Raw genomic sequence first — 19,527 nt, 5'->3', positions numbered from 1 at the left:
TTCAATTTCCCACATCTAAAAGATTAAAGAGTTGGTCTAAATGACTTCTGATGTGCCTTCTAGACCTAAATCTCTAATTTTATGAACATGTGAAACTTTGATGCAGGTGGTCAAATCACTGCATTAAAATATACAAGCCATCAGCAAAGGAAATCCTGCCCTAGAGATCTGCTGTCCAGTAGTAACTACAAAACCAAAAAAACATGTCTTACCCCAAACAGCTTAACAACCAATTGATATACTGAAGTGTATTGACCCTTTCCCCCTTCCCCACTTTCTATTTCTTGCTCTGGAAATCGTAATCAAATCAACTTTTTCACTGTTTTGTAAAGGGTATATTAATTCATGACTTTATTGTTCCACTCAGCAACCCTATGACTTCCTAGACTGAAAACATCCTTCCCTAGACACAAGTCCCCTAAACATGTTATCTCTCTCTTAAAATGTATGCTCTTTGAGGACAAGCATATTTTTCATTTATTTCTATGTGCCTAGTACTTAGCACAGCGCATGGCACATAAAAAGTAATTAATTTTTTATGTATTAATTCAGAAAGATCATCATGGTTTTGAAACCAAAGTTAAAAAAAAATGTAACTGCACTATCAGTGCAGTGCATAAATCAAAACCCATAAAGCCAAGAATGTTCACTGTTTATCCCAATAAAACAGGAAGCAATTCTACTATTTTACAGTTGTATACAAAGCTGGGTTGCGTTTCAGCCATAAACATGTACTATGTGCCAGACACCATAATAGGCAATGAAGATAAAAACCCAAGAATGAAATAATTCCTACTCTAAAGTTTACATTCTAACAGATCAAACAAGTACTTTTACAAGTATATACAGCACCAGATGAATTTAGAAGTGAATTCTAGTAAGTATTTAAACAATTTATTCCAGCAATATATAAACTATATGGAAAAATAGGCAAAGGAGGAGTCCTACAAAATTCCTTTTATGACACAAATATGGTGCTTATATTGTTATTTATCCTTCATTCTCAAGAGGATCACGACATTGGGAAGGTAATATCATGACTTCCAAGTGAAATGGATTTAAGTAAGACAGACAAGCTGTGCAAAGTCAGCAGCCTCACTCTTTCCTCTGCAGCCATCTGGTTCCAGTGGCAACATATAGATCAGGATGACTAGAGATGGACCCAGATGCAGTGGGAGATCTTGGCCTTTTTAAGCTAAGGTCTTTACCAGATTTCAGTTTGTCCAAGGCAACACCCATTCACACTAGGTAAGAAATGAGGCAAAGAATGGCCTCTTTTACCTTCTCAAAAAAACCCCCAATACTACAAAACAAATAATAATGTTGATTCCTAAACCTGGAAGAGAAAAACACAGAAAGAAAATTATAGCCCAATTTCCATAATGAATGTTGATACAAAAATTTTAAATAAAAGACTAGCAAGGAGATTACAGCAATGAATCACTAAGATCATACATTATGACCCGGTGGGATTTATACCAGGAATGCGGGGCTAGTTCAATATTAGGAAAACTATCAGCATAAATGACCATATCAATAACAAAAACAACAAAAATCATATGATGATGTCAATAGATGCAGAAAAAGCTTTTGACAAAACACAACATTCATTCCTATTAACAACACTAGAAAGCACAGGAATAAATGGAGCTTTCCTTAAAATGAGAAGTAATGTCTACTTAAAACCACCAGTAAACATCTGTAATGGGGATAAGTTAGAAGCCTTCCCGGCAAGTTCAGGGGTGAAATAAGGATGTCCATTATCACCACTATTATTCAACATAGTACTAGAAATTCAGGGTATAGCAGTAAGAAAAAGAAATTGAAGAAATTACAACAGGCAATGAAAAAACAAAATTATAACTCTCTGCAGATGATACTATGGTACACTTAGAGAATCAATTAAAAAACAAGTTGAAGCAACTAACAAGTAAAGTGGCACGATATTAAAAAAACGACAACAACCCACATAAAGCATTAGGATTTCTATATATTACCAACAAAATCCAGCAGGAAGACAAAAGAAGAGAAATTCCATTTAAAATAACTGCAGACCTAAAGAAATCATAAAAAAAGGGGAAAAGGAACTACCTGTACAAAAATATAGCAGGTTGGTTTGTTTGTTTGCTTGTTTTTTGTGGTGGCTAAGAATTACAAATCAAAGGGATGCCCATTAATTGGGGAATGGCTAAACAAGGTGTGCTATATTATTGTGACAGAATATTACTGTGCTATAAGAAATGACAAGCAAGATGATTTCAGAAAAACTTGTTACGACTTACATGAATTGATGCACAGTGAAGTGAGCAGAACCAGGAGAACACAGTACATAATAACAGCAATATTCTACAATGAATAACTTTGAATGACTTAGCTATTCTCAGTAATACAATGATCTAAGACAATCCCAAAAGTCTTGTCATAAAGCATGCTGCCTCCAGAGAAAGAACTGATATTGTCTTGAAAGATGCTGTTTTTCATTTTCCATCTTTCATTCTTTTTTTAAACTTCAGTCTTCTTTTACAAAATGACTAATACGGAAATGTTTTACATGACTGCATATGTATAACTATATCAGATTGCTTACCATTTGGAACTTGAAACTCTAAAAAGTTTTAAAATTTGTTTTAACAGGTAATTAAGGAAAAAATAAAATATTATAAATTTTAAAAATACTTTCAGACAATATGAAATGCTTGGGAGTTTACCTGCCAAGACAAACCCAAGAACTGTATGAACACAATTACAAAACAATTTTCATACAAAGTCAGATCTAAACTGGAGATAGTAACAGCAATGTTGTAATGATAATGTAACTGTGAAAGACTTGTCTACTCTGATCAATACAATGATCCAAAACAATTCAAAAGGACTCATGGTGAAAAATGCTATCTATCTCCGGAGAAAGAACTGATAAACTCTTCCTCTTTCTTTAAAACTATGGCTAACATTTGAATTATTCTTTGCATGATTTCACAAGTATAACTGATACCTTATTGCTTGTCTTCTCAGTGGGTGGGAGGGAGAGAATTTGGAATTCAAAATTTAAAAAGAAAACTGTTGAAAATAAACAAGAATATAATAAAATAAACAACTGGAGAAATATTAATTGCTCATGGTGAGACTGAGCCAAATTAGTAAAAATTACAATTAATTTATTTATTCAGTACTATACCAATCAAACTACCAAAAATTATTTTATATAGCTAGAAAAAAATATCAAAATTCATCTAAAAGAACAAAAAGTCAAGAATATCAAAGGAATCAATGAAAAGAAAATGTACACAAAGATGGCCTGGTAGTACCAGATTTCAAACTGTATTACAAAGCAGTAATCATAAAAACACACTGATACAGGTTAAGAAATAGAGTGAAAGATCACTAGAATTGATCAGGTACATAATACACTGTAGTAAATGACCAGAGTAACCTAGCATTTAGTAAACCCCAAAGAGCCGTGCTTTTGGGGCAAGAACAATTTGACAAAAATTGCTGGAAAAACTGGAAAGCAGTTTGACAGAAACTAGATATAGACCAACATCTCACAATATATATAAAGATAAGGTCAAAATGGGTACATGTTTTAAGCAAAAAGAGTGATATCACAAGCACATTAAGGGAGCATGGAATAGTTTACCTATCAGATTTACGGATAAGGGAAGAATTTGTGACCAAATAATGGATATGAAGCATTATAAGATGTAAAATGGATAATTTTTATTATTGTACATTATTATTATTTGCACAAACAAGTCCAATGCAGCCAAGATTAGAAGGAAAGCAAGAAACTGGGAAAACAACTCTACAGCAAGTTTCTCTGACAAAGGCCTCATTTCTCAAATATATAAAGAACTGAGCCAAATTTATAAGAATACAAGTCATTCTCCAATTGAAAAATGGTCAAAGGATATAAGTAGGCAGCTTTCAGAAGAAGAAACCAAAGCTATCTATAGTTAGATGAAAAAAATGTTCTAAATCACTATTAGAGAAATGTAAACTATAACGAGTGAGGTACCACCTTATACCTACCAAACTGGTTAATATGACAGAAAAGGAAAATAATGTTGGAGGAAATTTGGGAAAATTAGGATACTAATGTACTGTTGGTGGAGTTGTGAAGTTATCTAACCATTCTGAAGAGCATTTTGGAACTATGCCCAAAGGATGATAAAACTGTGCACACCCTTTGACCCAGCAATACCACTCACTACCAGGTCTGTATCCCAAAGAGATAAAAAAGGAAAAGAAAAAGGACCTATATGCACAAAAATATTTATTCCAGCTTTTCATGTGGTGGCAAAGAATTAGAATGAGGGAATGTCCATCAATTGGAAAATGGCTGAATAAGTTATGGTATGTGGATGCGATGAAATACTATTGTGCTATAAGAAATTATGAGCAGGATGCTTTCAGGAAAATCTGGGAAAACTTATATGAACTGATACAAAGTGAAGTGAGCAGAACCAAGAGAATGTAATACACAGTACTGTGTATGTGCTTGTCCTTCGCTGCCGAAGAAGACCAGGCCATCAGAGAAGTAATGACATGATTTGCACTTGACTTTGTTTTGAGTGAGGGAGGGCTGTGCAGGTCACCAGCCTCACTTCTCCTCCACAGCCATCTGAATCCAGTGACCAGATATTCATCAGGATGACTGGAGATGACCCAGGATGAGGAAATTGGGGTTAAGTGACTTGCCCAAGGTCTCACAGCTAGTGAGTGTCAAGTGTCTGAGGTGAGATTTGAACTCAGGTCCTCCTGACTCCTGCACTGGTGCTCTATCCACTGCACTACTTAGCTGCCCTGTAATACACAGTAACAGTAGTATTGTAGGATGATCAATGTGATCATTGGATGTGAAACTGAGTAATTCTGAACAACATAATGATCTAAGAAAATTCCAAAGGATTTATGATGAAATATACTATCCACCTCCAGATAAAGAACTGATGGAGTATAAATGCAGATCGAAGCATACTTTTTTTAAATTTTACTTTTCTTGGGTTTTTTTTTCTTTTGTGATATGGCTAATATGGGAATAGGTTTTGCATGATTACTCATGTATAAACTATAGCTAACTGCCTGTGTGGGAAACAAAGAAGGAATTTTGTTTCCACAGGGTTAAAACTCCTCCTAGCTTTGAGTGATAGCAGTTAATCAGAGTTGTGACCTAGCATGGTCAGGTTAAAGGTCAGAAACTTGTGCACAGGCTTGATGAGCTTCTTGAGGGGAAACCTATCAGAGAGGAGAACATGAAGTCAGGTGGCCAATAGATGGTGTGGCGGGAAGTTCAAACGTGAAACAGGATAAAGGGCTTGCATTGGTCTGAACAAAATGTAGTCTTCCTGCATCCTTCCTTGGAGTAACCCATTCATTCAGGGGAAATAAATGTAAAAATTAATAAAGTCTTTCCCGATGTCACAACAAATATTGTTCTTTGTTTGGGGTGAGTATGTTTCTCACAGTTTGGAACTTGTTAGCAGCTTATTTCTTACACTTACCTTCTCAAGAAGAGGCAGAGCAAAGAAAGATTTTGGAATTCAAAATTTTAAAAAACAAATGCTAAAATTTTTTTACATGTAATTGAGAAAAAGATAAAACTTTTAAAAGTACATACAAAATAAATATAAGGAGAATAAGTACAAAGTAGTTAACTATAAAGTAGTTCAGGAAAGAACAGGAAAGGCTACATCTACTGTATATAGCTAGCTAGTGGGCTGAATTGGCAAGCCCAGCAGTCTGTGGGCTTTTATCCAAAAGCTTTTATCCAAAGGCCTTCTTACATGTCACTCTGTTAGAGGACTTCCTGGGCTATTAGGCAAGAAGATCTGATATTGGAGGTGGAAAGCAAGCACATAACTGATTAGAAATTCAAATATACTAGGTAGGCTCCCACACATGCTCACCTAGACATTCGACTTTCTAATTTACGAGGCACTAAAGTTGCCCACTTCAATACTTCTTCAAACTCTTTTATTAAAGGATTATAGTACAAATATGGCAGGTAAGTAATCCAAACTACAAAGAAACAGTAATTGAAATTAATGAAATCAGTTGTGCAAGAGACGATTAAATTTTGTTTCCACAGAAATCATGCAAACACAATTTGGGAAAACTAAAGAGTCATATTTATGGCTAATACAAAAGATAACTTGATTGCAGAAGAAAGTAATTGGGGGGGATGTTAATTAAGCATTTCACTCATTAGGACAGAGCAGCCTGTTAATCAGCATACCAAAGAAGAGACTTCTTTTCTTTGTTCTCTGAGAATGCCTTTTTGCAGTATTAAAAACTGCTAGGCCAGGTGCAGCTCCATTAAGAATGAGATCCATTAACTCAAGACCTTGGATAATGGAACTTTTCTTATGTTAACAGTGGTATCCAGGGTTCAACTTTTATTAATTAAGAAAATTGCTTTCTCAAGCTATGGAGACACATCCTGGGATAAGATTAGAAGCATTTATGACTTGGCATTTCTTTACTAAATAAAGTATAAAGAGAATGAGGATGAAAAGGGGGAGGAAACTGAAATGTGGAAATGAGAGATATAAGCAGGGGAAACACTCATGGGGGAAGGGTGGGTTGATTTAGGTGTTCAGGAAGTTGCATCTAGCCAATGGAGAACAGGGGAGGGAAATGCAAATCAGGATAAGACATAAAAGGCTTTGTAACAATCTGAAAGGATGGGTGTCCTTATGGGTCACTGGGTCTCTTGCCCTCTCTGGCAAGAGAGACGAAAAAATAAAATCTTTAATTCACTGAGAGGAATGTGGAGTTTTTGATAAGATGATTATTTCTCACAGTTGGGAGTCTATCATATATCATAATTAGAGGCACCAAAAGAGAGGAGATGAACAGGGCTTTCTTTTAAACACACATACACTTAGAACACAACATTGTATCCAGTTTTTATGCCTTAGCACAAACTATCCCTTATGCCTAGAATGCATTCATTATCTACTCAGGTCTTCCCCCTTAGGATCCTGTGCCTTCTCCTCCAAGGCTCTGCTCAAGTGCTATCTCCTACAGGAAACGTTTTAGGATTCCCTCAGTTGTTAGTAATCACCCCTCACCATTTCATGCCCACCACATACTGTGTACAAGTTATTTCTCACTAAGATAATTTAAACTCTTTAAGAACAGGGACTGTTTTTGTCTTTAAATTCTCAGTGCCTAGCACAGTGTTTGCTAAATAAATGCTCAACGAATAATAGATGAAGATGAAGAAGATGATGATGATGATGATGGCTAGCATTTATAGAGTACTTTGAGGTTTGCAGGGCATTTTATATATATCACCTCATTTGGTCAAATTTTAAAAAAATATGCTCTGTAAAGTCAGACTACTTTTGTATAATCTTTCCTTAAATTTACTTCCAATGATCCAATTTTCCTCACAGATGATTTCAGCTAACAAGGGAATATAATTTTAGTAGTGATGCAGGTTTTCCCCATTTCCCTTTCTTTAGCATTAACTTTGTTCCATTTGAGAAGAGGGGGATGGGGGAAGTAAAATAAGGATCTTCTCTAATATGGACTCAGAAAAAAAAAATTGTTCCCTCTACTTTCATAGAAGTTTTTCATAAAGCCTTAAAAGGTTATTCCTATATGGAAGAGTTCTGTTCCCTAACAGGAACATTATAAAATAACTGGATCATATTTGAATTCCTTTAACTAAACAGTTGGGGGAAATGCAGCCGAAGTAGGATTCCCTACCCCCAACATTATAGCTTTGATTCAGTCTAGTAATTAAAATGGTTTTTCATTTTAACAAACTGAATTAGAACAGAGTAAATCAATGAATATGTACAAAGAAATACTACATATTTCAGATATAAGACACTACAAAATTCAAGAAACCTATGGGCACAGATGACATGAATAAATGAAATGTGGAGAATGGAAAAACATTTTTTCTGTTTAATATTCCTCTCAGCATATCTTTCACAAAAGTTCTAGGCAAGTTACTAAGATGACTGATTCCAGTATTCATTTCTCTCCCTGCCTGATTTTTACAGAGATACTAGCAACATGTAGATGCCTAAGGGAAGGAGATGCAGAGGGGCTAATTGGTATTATGATAACTATAATTAATGATGATAACTAATATTTATATAGCACTTACTATGTGCCAAGCACTGTGCTAAGCACACTTTGCAATTATCTTATTTGACCCTCACAACAACCCTAGGAGGTAGGTGCTACTCTTATTCCCATTTTTTAAAGATGAGGAAATTGAGGCAAACAGAGGTTAAGTGACTTGCCCAGGATCATACAGCTAGTAAATGTCTGAGGCCAGAGGTCTTCCTGATTACAGTCTCAATGCTCTATCCACTGTGCCACTTAGCTACCCTCACAATTAACATGCACTCCGTGGTTTTAACTTTTCCAGGAATTTTAACATCCTTGAATACATTTTGTCCATGCAATTACCATATCATTCAGTTCAAAGTATTCACTGGAATTACAATAGCATATAATATTACCTTGTAACATCACCATGTTATGTCTGTAAAAACGACGCACGTAAGAAAAACTAACATTAGAACTAAGGAAGGTTTTTGAGGAGCACATGGTTACCTTCCATAACATTAAGACTTTAAAAAATTAGAGGTACAAGTACAATGAATCTGGCAAAAACAAATTAAGTGTTGGTGAACATGGAGTAAAGCATTGCTAAAGGCAAAGTAAGGTACTTATTTGGATATCAGAAGATATGTTTTCAAATTCTAGCTTTACTACCTATTTGTATGCCTTTGATTTAACTAAACTTCTCAGACCTCAGTTTCCCCATTTGTAAAATGAAAGGGTTTAACTGGATGGCCTCTAAGTTTCTTTATGACTTAGGATCTTTATGACCATGTCACATTTCTAGAAAGCAGTCTGGTAGTAAGACAGGAAGAGGTCTCTTTGACCCTGAAATTTTACTACAAGAAGCATACCACCAGGAAGTAATGAAAAATAAAGGAACTATCTGTACTACATGTTTATAGCTGCACTGAAGAAGAGGAATAAGACCAATTCCTTTTCTGAGTAGTAAGTAACCTCAATTAAGATACCACTGTGCAAGTACGCTTTTTAAAAAAACCACACAGACACTTATGAGGCAAATTTTTAGAATGTAAACATAGAAAGAAAAGAATGTTATGACATCCTTGAAATGTTTCCACTGTTGATTACTAGACTTTCTCCACTAGACAGAAACATATTCCCCTCCCCCCAATCGCATAAAAGTGCCTATCTCCACCATGCATAATAGGAACAGAGCTCAGAGCAATATGTTTCTCTGGATTTAACAAATAACATCTCTTTTGGCTTATAAGACTGAGTTGGATCTGGTTCTGAGAACACTATAATAATAAATACTAAAAACAATCTAAATATCCAATGGTAGAGGGATGGCTAAACAAATTGTAGTAAATGCAATGAAATGCCAGACCATCATTAAAAATTACAGATATGAGGTATATAATGAACTATAGGAAAATCTATACAAAATAATGCAAACTGAAGAAAGAAAAAGTATGCTCCTATACCTATGAATGCCATCACAGGGATCAGACTGAGGATTTAGGTAAGGTACTAACAAATTATCCTTACTTGTATAGTGAAGTATTTTTCTTTGCTTGCAATTTTTTTTAACTGTAAAGTTCATAGAAAAAAATGAGTACATCCCCAATCATCCCTAATTTCTTTGAATTAAATCATGAATTTATCTGAACATAGTTTAACCTTTTTTTTCTTCTTTGTACTATTACATAGGTACATGAATTGGATACTTGTTCTGTAATGTGCCATCTATTTGTCCAAAAACTATTCTTACAATTTTAAAAAATACTTTTCAATTTTGGTATTCAGTTGAACAACCTTATCCTATTTATGCCCTTCATGGTTTTGCACATTTTAATTCTATAAGCTTTTTTAGAGCTGAAAAATCTTGTTTAAAACAGGTATTTTCAAGGGTATTCATTACTACTATGAGCCAAATTATTCTGTCAGACGTTAAATTTTTTTAAAAATTTATTTTCAGTTCCAAATTCTCTCCCTCCCTCTAGTACATTAATCACTGGTTGAAAAGGCAAGAAATAATACCCAGTATACATATAAAGTCATGCAAACGTCAATATTTTTAAAACTTAACCTTAAGATAAAAAACAAAACATTTTGCCTCAAAGATAAATCAGAATACCATTAAGAAAGGATAGTTCCAAGAACTTCGGTCATATTAATAATACTGTAATATTCAAGCGTGCTCTTCAAAAAGACGTTGGAAACTCATTCTTAGCTTGAAAGAAAACAAATCAATTGATGTCGTGTAGCCTAAGCGAACCAATCACTAGACTTAGTAACAAACATCGTACTTGACCTTATAACCCAGTGGATAACCAGGTTGTTTGAATTAAGACATTTTGAGATTTCAAACAGTAATTTAGAAATTTCACTCTCCCCCAAAGGACGGTCCTAAAATAGAATATGTATTTTTGTCCAAGTATACGGGCATTGTTCCTTCAGAAACTCCTCTCCCCCCTTCCTGGGGATTCTCCGCTCCATCAGTCCAGGACCTCTAGCCCTCTAATTGTGACCACTTCAATTTCTAAGAAAATTCCCTGTCCTTAAAAATAAATAAATAAATAAATATCCGTAGTGCAGCTCTCCCTGAAAAATACCGAACGGCTTCTCCCCCCCTCAAATCCTCAGGGCAGAGTTCTCTCCGAGCCACGGTGCCAAGAACTTAGTCTGCTATGTAACACATCTGCAGTCTGTCTCTTGGCGACCAAAATAGGAGCTATGGAGATCCTGGAGGGAGGAAAGGAGGAGGGAGAGGGTCGCTCCCCACAGCTGGAATGGAAGGTGGCAGGTGGGAGAATGCCAGGATCTCCAGAGGAGTCATTTCCTTTCTCTCTCTTTTTTTTTTTTTTGAATTATTATTAAAAAGAATTAGCGGAGGGGAGAGATGGGGCAGGGAGAGATCCTTTCTCGAGTCAAACGCAAGGAAAAACAACAACCACCCTCTTAACGCGCTTACCCCGGGGGCCGGAGAGCATAAAGGATGCTAGGGAGAGAGCTTTTCTGCTGGGCTCGGCAGCTCGGGGACCCCGGACAGAGGCGGGCGGCAGCCGCCCCCTTCGCTCCGGGGAGCGGCCCTGCACCCAGATGCCTCCCAGTCCCCCGCCCCTACCCCCCCACCCCCAGACTGACCCTCCCCGAGCCGGGCACCAGCCAGAGCAAAAACGGCCTCGGGAGAGCCAACGGAAAGTACCTGAGTCCCAAGGATCGTGCCGGCGGCGACAGAAGCAGGAGGGACCAGAAACAAGAGACCGGGGCGGGAGCCTCGCTCGCCTCCAGTCAAACCCCAATGGACACACACGAGTAGGGCGGGTGACTTCCGCTCGGAGCCCCGCCGTCCCGAGATTGAGCCGCATCACTTCCGCCTATTGCCCGGGCCTTCATCCATCTCCCTTTCCCTCCCCTAGCAATCATTCGCAGCTAGTTTCTCCAGGCCTCTTTCAGGCAATTTAGACGAGGGTGGGAGGTGTTATGCACGTCGCCGAGACTACATATCCCAGCGTTCTCCCCTCCGCTTCCCAGGAGATGTTTCATTCCGGGTCAAGAGATCGCGTGCCGCCTGGTCACCATGGAAGCGGTCGGTTTGGTCACGTGGTGCCCCTGGTTACGCCCGGTGCCAGCGGCCGGGTCTGGGGCCCGCGGCGGGGGCCATTTTGTGGAGGGCTGCCTCCTGTAGCCGGGGGCGGCTTGTGAGCGCTCGGCTCCGGTGGGGCTGTGGCGCCAGCGGCTGAGGAGGAGGGGGAGGAGGAGGAGGAGGGCAGGGAGAAGAAAGAAGGGAAGGAGGGACCTCTCTCGGCCCTCTCCTCGATAACTGCTTTCCCCTTTCTATAGCTCGGGAGCCTGGAGAAGAAAAGAAGGGAGGGCTCCGCGGGCCCCTAGAAGACTGCGATGGTTCCCCGCTGCCGCAGCTCCCTGACGCCCCTCCATGGCGTCCGCGCCCCCGGTGCTTCTCCTGCCGCAGGCCCGCTTCCTAGCCCCCAGCGCCTCTCGGCCCCGGAACAATTGCCGCCCTTCCACCCCAGAAACTGATGAAAACCGACCGCGGCGGACGATGAGAGAGGAGAAAAGCTACTGCTGCCGTGGAGGCGCGGGCGACCAGGCGTCCTGCCCCGCGGGCCCTCCGGCCCTGTCCCCAACCACGACCGCGCTCTTCCTCCCCGCGGAGGAGGCTGTCACGAGTAGCTGGTCCAGGGCCGGAGGGAGCCTGTCGGGAGCAGAGGAAGAGGAGACCCGGCTGCTGCAGCTCCTCCGCGCGGCGCCGGAGCCTTCCGAGGCCTTCCAGGCTCTGCAGGCTGCCCTGCTCCGGCGGGGCGGGCGCCTCGGTTTCCCGAGACGAAAGGAAGCTCTCTATCGGGCCCTGGGCCGGGTGCTGGTGGAGGGGGTCGTGGAGGAGAAGCGACTTTGCTTGCAACTTCTCTCCGACGTGCTCCGGGGTCAGGGGGAGGCGGGCCAGCTGGAAGAGGCCTTCAGCCTGGCCCTTCTGCCGCAGCTCGTGGTCTCCCTACGAGAGGAGAACCCGGCCTTGAGGAAGGATGCGCTGCAGATCCTGCACCAGTGTTTGAAGCGGAGCCCCGCGCAGGTGCTGCAGGTGCTGATTCAGCGAGGCCTGGAGAGCTCCGATACCCGGCTCCGAGCTTCCACCGCCCTCCTGCTCCCAGTTTTGCTCACTCCCCCGGATCTCTTGTTGGGCCTGGATCTCACCGAGATCACGCTATCCCTGGCCTGCAAACTTGGGGAACAGGAGGAAGAAGAGGAGGCTGAGATAGCTTTTTCTGCGCTGCAACAGATAGGGGAGCGCCTGGGCCAAGACCGGTTTCAGTCTTACATCTCTCGCCTGCCCTCAGCCCTGAGGAGACAGTACAATCGTGGTATAGAGTCCCGGTTTGGGGGTCTGGCTCCTCATAATTTGGAACTTGAAGCCTCTGAGTTTCCTGAAGATCCCCTCCCCTGCCCGGTAACACCTTCCAGCAGCCACCTCAAGTTTGGTGTTATTCCCCAGGAACTGCATGCCAGGTTGCTAGATCAGGAGGACTATAAGAGTCGGACTCAGGCTGTGGAGGAACTCAAACAGGTGCTGGGAAGGTTTAATCCTGCCTCCACTCCTCATTCTAGTCTTGTAGGTTTCATTAGCTTATTGTATAACTTGTTAGATGATTCTAACTTCAAAGTGGTTCACGGCACACTTCGGGTACTGCACCTGTTGGTGACCCGCCTTGGGGAACAGGTACAACAATTCTTGGGCCCAGTCATTGCTGCCACAGTCAAAGTACTAGCAGACAACAAGTTGGTGATCAAGCAAGAATACATGAAAATTTTCCATAAGCTGATGAAGGAAGTAGGACCTCAGCAGGTGCTATGTTTATTGCTGGAACATCTCAAACATAAGCATTCCAGAGTGAGAGAAGAGGTGGTGAATATAAGTATTTGCTCCTTGCTGACCTATCCAAGTGAGGATTTTGACTTGCCCAAACTGGCTTTTGGTCTTGCCCCAGCTCTAGTTGATAGTAAGCTAAAGGTACGCCAAGCTGCTCTGGAGGCCTTTGCTGTATTGGCGTCTTCAATGGGCTCAGGTAAAACCAGTGTACTTTTCAGAGCTGTTGATACTGTTGAACTTCAAGATAATGGAGATGGAGTGATGGATGCTGTGCAAGCCAGATTAGCTAGAAAAACTCTTCCAAGGCTAACAGAACAGGGATTTGTGGAATATGCAATACTCATGCCATCTTCTGCCCAGGGCAGATCAACCCACTTGCCCTATGGAGTAGATACAGACTGGCTTCTGGCAGGTAACAGAACTCAAAGTGCACACTGTTATTGTGATGACCCTTCAAATGATAGTATGCAAATATATGGCTCTTATAGTCCATCTGCTGATCAGACTATCTCTACTCGAAGGGTGTTAAGTGCAGGAAAAGGAAAAAATAAATTACCGTGGGAAAATGACCAACCTGGAGGCATGGGAGAAAACCGCACATCCCATTCAAAGGAAATAGAGCAGGTATGCATTTTCTTTAATTAGCATGGGTTGGGGCAGTGGAAGTACCTATCTTTCACTTAAATGAAAGATATTTGTGGGTCACATAACCCCCTTGAAGGTGATTTATTCCAAAATGATTTGTGCTAAGCGTTCAAAAGAGTGTCCAGTCCTGGTGGAACAACTTATACAGATCTATACAATAGATTTTACTCAGAGGCAAGATGATATACTGGAAGGAGCATCAGGTTATGAATCAGGATCTTTTGATTCTCTGACTCTGCTACTACACTGATTATCTGTTAGGACTTGCTTGGGCAAATCACTTAACCTCCCTAGGGAGGATTAAATGAGATGTTGTATGTAATGACTTAGTTATTGGCAAACACTGTATAAATGTGACTCATTTTACAGAAGAGGAACCTGAAGTAGCAGAGGTTAAAAGATTTGCCGCAGGTCACAGAAACTAGTAAGTGTTTGAGACAGGATTTGAATTTAGGTCTTCCTTGAGTCCAGGCCCAGAATTCTATCCACTACACCACCTAGTTGTACCAAAGTGCTATGCAAAGACAAAAATGAATCAGTCCTTGCCCTTTAGGATCTTATAGTGTTATAGGAGAGACAACTTGTATATGTGAATGTGTGTGTCTATAAACAGAGCAGACAGGGTAACCTTAGATGAGAAGGCACTAGCAGCCCAGGGATCAGAAAATGCCTCCGGTAAGAGGTAATACTTGAGCTGAGTCTTAAAGGAAACTAGATATTTTAAGATGTAAAGATGAGAAAGGAGCATATTCTGGGCATGGGGGAAAGTGAGTGCAAAGACATGGAGATGGGAAATGAAGACAGAGCCTTGGATAAGGAATAGTACTGTAGAGTGGAGGGGAGTAAGGTATAAGAAGACTAGAGAGGTAGAAGGGGTGAGGTTGTAAAAAGCTTTATATGCCTAAAAGAAAAAGTTAATAGTAGATTATAAAGGTCAAATAAGAGTACTGGAATAGTTGATTTCTTAAGATCCACTTGGTCAGGTAGTAAAAATGTATAGAGTTGTTGTTATTTAAAGTCTTGATTGTATGTGTAGCAGCAGTTGAACCTTCAGTTCTTCTGATACTAGGCAGTGAAGTACAGTGGTGAGATCACTGAGCCTGGAATCTCGAAACTTGACCCCTACTGTTTACTGATTGTAGGGTCTCAAATGAATCACTTATCCCTCTGGAATCCAATTCCCTTTTCTGTAAGATAGGGATAGTGCTATCCTACTTAGCTGGATTAATGTAACTTTGTGCTAAATAATTTCATTCAAATAAGTCCTCACTGTAGCATGGATAGTGGTTTTTTTTAATTCACATTGTACAACAGCTGTTTCAAAGCCAAAATATTTATATAATATTTTAAGGTTTGTAAAGCACTTTACAAATATTATCTCATTTGATTCTTACAACACTGGGAGGAAAGTGCTATTACTATTCCCATTTTACAGATGAGGAAACTGAGGCAGACAGGTTAAATGACTTGTCTAGAGACTCACAACCAATATGTATCAGGCTGAATTAGAAGTCAGGTCTTTCTGAGTCCAGGTCCTGAACATTGTCCACTATGCCATTTAGCTGCTTCACCTGGTTGCCCCATTGTATTAAGACCTTATCATGCCTTTCTCTTAAGTCTCAAACTGCCCTTTCTCTCTTCTCAGCATATGACTTTTTACCTACCTACTGAGAAGATTGAGGCTATCTATTAGGAATTCTATATCTCCTCTACTTCCTATTCCAGCTTCATCTTTCCAGTCTCAGAAAAAGCTAACTAAAGCCAATCCATCCACCTCTGTCCTCAGACCTACCTATCTCTTCTTTTCTTCTCCATGATTTTGCATATCTTTCACTAGTGTATCTTGAACTGCACCTCTACCTAGTCTTTCAACTTAAGAACATGCTGAGATCTGCACTCCCCTAAAACAACCCTCCTATTGTTCCATTCTCTCAAGCTTTCATACTCATTTCTCTTGCTGTCAAACTGGTAGATAATAATAGTCTACATTCTCTATTTCTACTGCCTCATCAGCCACTCATTTGCTAGCCCTTTTAATTGGGTTTCCTTTCCTACATTCTCATGAAACTACTCTCTCCAAAGTTTCTTCTATATTACAAACCAATCAACTCTTTTTTCTGTGCAAGCTTACCCTCCCTGACTCATCCATCTTAGTGGCATTTAATATTGTAGAATAGATATCCCCTCCTTGATAACCTGTCTCTTAATTTCCATCACACTATATAAGTATGACTTTCCTCCTACCTCTCTCACTGCCCTTTTTAAAAATCTCTTATTGGCTTCTCATATGGCTCCTACATCTTAAATATTGGGAAAGCACTTTGTAACGTGTGAACTGCACTATGTAAAAGTGAGCTATTTTTTCATTTACTAGTCGTTACTAAAACTTAAAAAAATGGTTATAAATTAGCTGATGCAACTTTAGTTAGCAGCATCCTAACTGACATATAGAACTTTAAAGTTTGTAAATTACTTTTACATAGATTCTCATTTGATTCTCACAGCTATACCATAAGACAGGGAACTACAAGTACATGGCTGTGTTTTGGATTCATTGCTGAAAACATTTCCATCATTTGATTTTTTTTTCCACTTATCTACAGCTTTATCAGAGGTGTTTACACTCAGTGTAAGTCTGAGAATGCATTCTTTGGTTTTATACCAAGGAAATTATAAGTTCCTTCATTACCATAAATAAAGGTTAATACAGTTTTAAAGTCAGATGTGTGTTAGAACTTCTCTGTATTGAGAAATTGAAAAAAAACCAAATTCCTTTCAAGTATTTGATGATTTCTCAAATTGAAAACCCAACTGCATATGGAACCATATTAATATGCCTTAGGTGTTAGACCTTGTACTCAACTGTAGGCAATATATATAACAAATAATTCTAGTAATTTTGAAAAGAAATCTTGTTTCCTTTACTAAAAAGTAATGATCCTCTAAGGCTTTGTCTAACGTTCTTCCCCTTCCTTTTTGGAAAGCTATTAAACTAGTAAGGTATAATATGGAACATCGTCTAATCTAACTTAAATGATCCAAAGTTAAGTTTGGCTTTGGTGCTATAAGGTTTCCTTTCAGCAAGATAAGGCTCAAATTAAGTTATCTCTTGATATTTCTTACAGTGTGGAAAGGTAACACATGCTTTCTAATGTACCCTTAACTGGGGAGCATACTTTGTAATTTTAAAATCTGTTTAGACTTTTTTTATTCCTTAAAAAGTGTTGTGTAATTGTCTTTAAATAGTTTAGAAATTATAGGATCAGTTTATTTCTAATGATTCCTAAAACCTAAAATACCCAAAATGGTTGTGGATTGTTAGAAAATTTAAGTTACTAGTATCATCATCACAATAGATATGTGTGGGTGTATGTGGATGTGTACACTCACATAGACGAATATACACATCTGTGTATATCTATCCAGATGTATATTTCTGTGTCTCTGTGTTGCTTTAAGTTGAAATCCTTGCTTATTATACATTACTTCACTTGATCCTTATAACAGTCCTATGAGTTAAGTACTATATACTTCCTTATCATCATTATTCTTGCTACCATTTTTAATCATCCTGAGGACAATACACAGACTTAGAAGCTTGTACCCTTTAATGAGAGAGTGAAACATACAAAGTCTCTTTTTGAGCTAATTTGAACAGTTATGGCTTTTGCATTTATAATTTCTAGCATAAACATATCAGGATAAGCTTTACATCCCTTTCATTAAATAGCCAAGCTAGGGGTATTGAAGAGAGGGGACTAGCTATTTAAGAGAAGGACAATATAGACTTGAATTGGTCCACCAAAGATTCAAGATGGGGAGAAGAGGAGAGAGTGGCCAATACAGTGGAGATGGCCTGGGAGAGAATTGAGTTATGAAGGAATTGGAGGTCCCAGTCTGGAGAAAGAGTAGGATTTTGTAAGGGAAAGTAGAAGAAGAAATGAAGAGCCAATAGACTCTGATAAGAGAAGGGGATTTCAAAATTCTTGAACATAGTAGTGGTACATTTGTGGGTGATGACAAGATCAAACACTTACTAGTAGTAGCAGTTGCTGTAAGGGTGAGATTTTGTGATAAACAAAACTTCCAGGACCAAGGAAGAAATAAAACAGGCTACCAGCATAGACCTTAAGAGTCCTCCTGAGGGTTAACAAAAAACTTCTTTCTTTGAAAGGCTGGTAATGAAATGGAATTCCTTTGTGTTCTGTGTCTTGAATGGGACTTCTGCTAGTGATGCAAACATTGCAGGCTGTGTTCTCCTATCAGCTATTGGATTTGGTGAGAGGTGGCAGCTCCACAAATATCTACCAAAAATTTCTGCCCCAAAATATTGTTACAGATTGGATAGTGTAACCTAGGATGTTTTTCCACAAGCTATCTGGCTATGCAGCCAAGTCAACTCCCAGAGATCTCTGGAGGATTGTATCACAAAAGAGGTACCACTCTAGTTGAGGTACTAGCACACCTAAGATTAGCACTACTAGATGCTGATTTTCCCCTCCCCCATCAAATAACCCTCAGTTTATGAGAGAGAACCGGAACCTGGTGCTAGCTAGTGACAGAGTACAGACACCCATATTAGATCTACTTGTCAGCACCCTTCAGAGATGACTCATAAGCTTTCCCTTATTGTACAAAAGAGTTTCATCTTTGACATACATTAGAAATGTAGGGGCTAGAATGCTACAAAAAATTACTTTACTTGGGCTGAGATGAACTTTATCACAAATTGAAAAAAGAGAAATCTTTCCCACAGATCAGAAGTATTAGACAGCATAGTAAAATTGCAATAAATTGCATAAAAGAATTGACAAAGTATCCCTAAGAAGTTTTCTTTTATCTCCAACTTGCTTTTTCTGTTATCAAGGGAAATAGTTTTGAGGCTTGCTCATTGGAGGAAGAGTAATAGTCTGCTCAAGAGTTTAGAACTTTCCCTTAATATGTTTCTAGCATGCAACATCCGTTCAGTAAGACAGCATTTGCCATTTTAAAAGTCCTAAGTAACAAACATATCCTTATATTTGTTATGAATAGGAGTATAGAACTACAGAGACCAGCCATTATAGAATGCATTGTCCTTAGCACAAGGGGAATAATGTATAATCAGCCTTGGAAAGGTAAGTTGGAGGCAGGTTTGGAAGAGCTATAAATACCAAATGGGAATTTTGTATTTAATCTTAGGGCAAGTGTGAACCATGGAAGCTTCTTAAGCAAAGAATGGCATTAGGAAGTGAGGGGAATAAAAGAGGTTGAGGAGTCCAACATTATAAACATGGGCAACTGCAAGGGGCAATGATAAACTCAAAAGATATAGAAAAGTTAGGAAAAGAGATACGTTTGAGAAGAATAGTCATTAAATATTAAGTGCCACAGAGACAAAATAGTCCCTGCCTTTAAGCAGGTTACATTATATCTGAGGATAGAAGTGGAGGGCAAGTTTC

The 19,527-nt window shown here is 39.3% G+C and overlaps 2 protein-coding genes across 8 annotated transcripts in view; one reads left to right on the top strand and one right to left on the bottom strand.

Annotated features, from left to right (window-relative positions):
• Positions 1–11,433, bottom strand: part of KLHL28 (kelch like family member 28) — a 49,374-nt gene extending 37,941 nt beyond the window's left edge. For 2 of the 5 annotated variants that reach the window (XM_072629275.1, XM_072629277.1), the window contains exon 1: positions 11,261–11,377. The gene's annotated coding sequence lies outside the window, so the exon portion shown is untranslated. Of the gene's footprint in view, positions 1–11,260 lie in introns of all 5 variants that reach the window. The other 3 variants (XM_072629278.1, XM_072629279.1, XM_072629276.1) reach the window with 3 other exon arrangements.
• Positions 11,434–11,688: 255 nt separating this feature from the next.
• Positions 11,689–19,527, top strand: part of TOGARAM1 (TOG array regulator of axonemal microtubules 1) — a 108,629-nt gene continuing 100,790 nt past the window's right edge. For all 3 annotated transcript variants that reach the window (XM_072629267.1, XM_072629266.1, XM_072629268.1), the window contains exon 1: positions 11,689–14,065. In XM_072629267.1, the coding sequence (XP_072485368.1) occupies positions 11,993–14,065 (2,073 nt within the window). In that variant the 5' untranslated portion in view covers positions 11,689–11,992. The remainder of the gene's footprint in view (positions 14,066–19,527) is intronic.

Source organism: Notamacropus eugenii, chromosome 1 (assembly GCF_028372415.1).
Source record: "Notamacropus eugenii isolate mMacEug1 chromosome 1, mMacEug1.pri_v2, whole genome shotgun sequence".
NCBI classification, from domain to species: Eukaryota; Metazoa; Chordata; class Mammalia; order Diprotodontia; family Macropodidae; genus Notamacropus; species Notamacropus eugenii.
Note: the sequence above shows the minus strand (reverse complement) of the source record. Positions and strands in the feature narration are given on the sequence as shown.